At 38.6% G+C, this 4,876-nt stretch overlaps 1 protein-coding gene across 1 annotated transcript; it reads left to right on the forward strand.

The window, feature by feature from the left end:
- The first annotated feature begins 163 nt into the window (after positions 1-163).
- On the forward strand, positions 164-4,631 carry LOC306862600 (dolichol kinase-like). Its single transcript, XM_079405490.1, has 2 exons — positions 164-278; positions 1,921-4,631. The coding sequence occupies exon 2, from the start codon at positions 2,052-2,054 to the stop codon at positions 3,624-3,626; it is 1,575 nt and encodes a 524-aa protein (XP_079261616.1). The 5' UTR covers positions 164-278; positions 1,921-2,051; the 3' UTR covers positions 3,627-4,631.
- Positions 4,632-4,876: the final 245 nt, after the last annotated feature.

Genomic DNA, 4,876 nt, shown 5'->3' on the forward strand with positions numbered 1-4,876 from the left:
GAGCGCTCTCTTGTCACGTGACTTGATGAAATCCTATAATACATATATATATTAATAAAATACTTATTTTAATACATGTATACGTGTAAATTCTCAATATTAAAAATGTTATGATTAAAACTAAAATATATTTTGACATTAGCCACGTGATTGTTTTGACACCACGTGACCTGTTCGTCCTACATGGCCGTCAGTCAGTGAACGCTGAGCACGAGTCACAGCAAAACACTGGGAATATTATTTTGGTCGAGACCCAAGCGTTAAATAGCAGAAAAGGGGTAAGATGAACCGTTATTTGATATTCCTGCGTTTATTTACTGTGCAGTGTGTTTAATGATCAGCTGAAGAGCCCATCATCACCCTCTCTATCAGTAACAAAAGCCTAGAAAATAACATAAAACATCAGCATTGCGTTTGGAATTATATTATAATTGAATATTAAGACTGACAATTCCTTCAAATGTATGTATAACATGTATGCAATTGTATTGATAAGCTAATATGCTTCATCAAGGCTGTCAAACAATCCTTTCTATTATATTTGATGCCTAATTTATCGTTATTTACAAAAATGCAACTTGTATCATGCAAGTAATACATTTTATGGTTACCCAGAAATTGTATTGAATAAGGTTGTGTTAAAAATACTATTCTCTAATATATTATTTTCAGGGTACTTATTATGTACACATTAATGTCACAGTATTTTTGGGTGCCTAATATTTCAAACACTAATATATTATATTAAAGTATAGTAATACAGGACAAGTTTTCTCTATTATTCATATATATTATTAATCACTGTAATGCCAGAACATCCAGCCATTAAAACCAGATGGTTTTACTTTCACTGACAAAGTGACACTGTCTTTTCATAATTTACCATGTTTAGAAATTGCTGGTGTTGAGCATTCAACAGTGCTAAAGTTCACAGTGTCTAGAGTTCAAGCGCCGTTGAGAAATTTGACATCCTTCTTTAGTTTCCCAGTGAGAGAATAGAAGCTCTGGACAGTACGGATGTGTCTCAAAACCTAGTTAGCTCCCTATCTAGCATTTTTTTAGGGCCTAATTGTCTATTGTGCCCAAAAATGCTGCCTAGGTAGGTTTTGAGCCACAGCCTGTCTGTAGGTGGCATCACATTGAATATCATAACATTGAGTAATTCATTGAGCTAAGGCTGTACCATGGAATAGTTAAATATAAGATAGTAACACCATAGTATTTTGACATATAACAAATTATACTACATGGTTAACAACATACTACATATTTGTAATTACCATGGTATATTTGCCCCCCCCAAAAAAGAATTATACTGCTATAGGACATATTCATATGAATTAGTTTCAAAATGTAAAAAAAATAAAATAAAAAAATATATATATACACATACAATTTGTTTATTTTAGTTTATGATGTGTTTTTCTCTGGAGAAAAATACTTAATATGAAAATATTGTATTATGTTTTTTTTATTCTACTTTATTATTATTCATTTTTGTTTGAGGAAAATTGTAAAAGTGAAAGAAAACATTTAATTACTATTAGAGTTGGTTTATTTTAATTTATTATGTGGGAAAAAATGCTAAAGAATGAGAAAAAATACATTTTGTTTATTTTAGTGTATGTGTTTTTGTGTGGAGGAAAGGCTAAAAATAGGAGAAAATATCAAATATAAATTGTTTATTTTAGTTGATTGTGTTTTTGTTTGTTGCAAAAAATCGGAGAAAATATTGCATTAAATTGTCTATTAAATTATGTGTTCGTTTGTTGTGTCTTTGTGTGAAGAAAAAAACTACTAAAAACAGTGAGAAAGCATTTTATTATTAAATTAAAATATTAAATTATTATTATTATTCAAGCATTACATTTTTAAAGTTTTGTGGTTTGTCTAATGATATTTTGGTGTGTCTTTACCCAGGTTTAATTTGCTGTGTGCAGGAGAGCAAAAAGCGGACAATGTTTGTGTGTTCACCAGGAACTTTCTGACAGACTGCCATATTCAAAGTCTCAAATTCTTGGAAACCTTTGTCACACATACGCCCCACAATCATGCAGCTGGATCCAGTGCTGGTTGAATCTGCCGTGGTGTTCTCCATGGTGATCTGCGTTCACTATGCCGTGTGGAACCAGCTCTCCTGGTGCTGCATCGCTCTGGCCATCCAGGCTTTTTACGTGCAGCACAAATGGGATCGGCTCATCCGGACCGGCGCCGCTGTCTTCCAGTTCCGGCCTTCAACCAACAGCGGCGTGTTACCGGCCAGCATGGTGCTGCCTCTGCTGGGACTGGCTTTGAGGGGGCGCTGCATCGCTGTGGGGAACGTTTACATGGAACGATTCGCAATGGTCATAACCGTGATCGGTATGATGTTGGCGCTGTTCCTATCGCTCATCGCGTTGGGAATCACACGCCCGGTGCCCACAAACACCTGCGTTATAGCCGGCATCGCCAGCAGTGCCATTCTGTACACAGTTAAGCAAACACTAACAGTCTCCGAGGTGATCGAAGTCTTGGAGGTGTTACTTATTTTTGTGTATCTAAGCTTAATCCTCTTGTACCTCCTCCCACGCTGCTTCACTCCCGGTGAGGCCCTCCTCATCCTCGGCGGGATCAGTTTCATCATCAACCAGCTCATCAAACGCTCTCTGGCCTCATCTGGGAATGCAAACACAGACCCGCTTCCGTATTTCCTCCCGGTCGCCGTGTTAGGCTTAGTGCTGCTGGGGATCTTCTTCGCCGTGCTTTTCGTATTCATGGAATCAGAAACCTGGTCGGCGTCGCTCTTCTTCCACACCATGACGGCCGTTTTGGGATTGGGCCTATTGGTTCCTTGGCTCTCCCTGCTCACGCAGCATCACCCCATCACCTGGTTGATGCATTTCATCACCGAAACCAACACTCGCCTATGGCTGATTGGATTCTGGGCCACTTTGTTGCTTCTAGCGGTTGCCGTTGTGATGCATCAAAATAGTCATCGCTCGGCCGGAAGCAAGAAGCACCAAGCGTCGACGACCGTGCGAAAGTATTTCCACCTCCTCACCGTACTAACCTTCGCTCCTGGACTCGCACTAGATCGTCCTCTGCTACATCTAGCTGCGGTCGGATGCCTCTCAGTGTTTCTGTTCCTCGAATTCGTCCGCTATTTCCGCATCCGGCCTCTGGGGGCGCCACTGCGGCGCCTTCTTACTATATTCCTGGATGAGAGAGACACAGGACCGCTTATTCTCACCCACATCTACCTTCTCCTCGGCGTCGCCCTTCCAGTCTGGCTCACGCCCGCGTCCTGCATCCCTAATGGAGGCCTAGGGGGCGCTGGTGGCCTGCTGCCCTACGCTGGCGTGTTGGCAGTGGGAGTCGGCGATACAGTTGCATCTGTTTTTGGCAGCACGGTCGGCGAGATCCGCTGGCCCGGCACTAAGAAGACCTTCGAGGGCACGGCGACCTCCATATTCGCTCAGATCATTGCCGTGGTGGTTTTCCTCATCGCCGACAGCAGTATAAACCTGAACGCCAGCTACTCGTGGGTCGTGGGTTCAATCACAATGGTGGCCATGCTGGAGGCGTATACATTGCAAATAGACAACCTGCTGCTTCCTTTGTACCTTTACATCCTCCTGCTGCTATGAGATCAGACCCGTCCAAACAAATCAGACCAGTATTCCAATGCACAGATATCAACAGCATTAAATTCATACGTTACAGCCCTAGTATTGCGAGTTTGGAAAGCAAAATGCAATAACATCATTAGAATGTTTATGACCCTCGTACAGTGAATAGAAATGCACTGATATTTATTAGAGTGAAACAAACTAGAAAACTTCTTGATATTGTAATCGACGTAAAAAATGGCACAAAAACAGATGTTTGATGGTGAAATGTGTATTTTTTGCACCACTAGTGGCAATTGCAAAATACTTGTTTGAGTCACACATGACAGCTTTGTTTATCCTTTTAAAGGGATAGTCCACTCGAAAAATCATTTACTCAGCCTTATGTCGTTCCAAACCCATATGCATTTCTTTCTTCTGTCGAACACAGAGTTTGAAGAATATTGGTAACCAAATAGTTTCGGGTCCCATTGACTTCCATAGTATTTTTTCCCTTGCTATGTAAGTCAAAGGGAGCCAAAACAGTTAGGTTACAACTGGTTAATTCTTTTAATTTCCACAGACGAAAGAAACTCACACAGGGTTGTAACAGCCTGAGGGTGAGTAAATTACATCATTTTCATTTTTGGGTGAACTATACCTTTTAAGTATTCTTCATTTTGATTTTTCAAGGTGTACATGTGATAATTATGTTGTTTTTAGCATTTATTTTTTTGTGTGTCCTCTCAAAAAGCTCTGATGTCTTGAGATGCTGTTAATATTTAATTCGCTCAAATCCTGCATCTGTCACTCCAGTATAAATGACAGGGATTGGGTTGCACATTATTAAAAAAAGAAATGGAAAATGTAATGCCCTTTAACAATGCCTGCACCTGCTGATAAACACGCGTCTTGGATCCAAACACAATACACATTTTTTGTATTTTATTTAGATGAATCTGATGAAAACATGCCTGCCTGTATTTTTTTATATTTTCTATATAATTTTATATGTTTTTTTGGGAAGCACATTTCTACAATTTTAAAATGTAAACAAAAAAAAATCATAATTACGCTAATTACCGTACTGCTATATGTAATATATATGCTATATATATATAATATTAATATGTATATAAAACACAAGTCTTTTGTGACAATTATGCACATTAAATTCTTATTGTAGTAAGCCTGTATATTTTATAGGTTAACAAACTATTATGTATATATACTTGGTTATTTTAATAATATATATTTAGAATATTTAATTAAACATTTAATATTTAAAA

The sequence above is a fragment of the Barbus barbus genome (genome assembly GCF_936440315.1).
Source record: "Barbus barbus genome assembly, chromosome: 43".
Classification (NCBI taxonomy): Eukaryota; Metazoa; Chordata; class Actinopteri; order Cypriniformes; family Cyprinidae; genus Barbus; species Barbus barbus.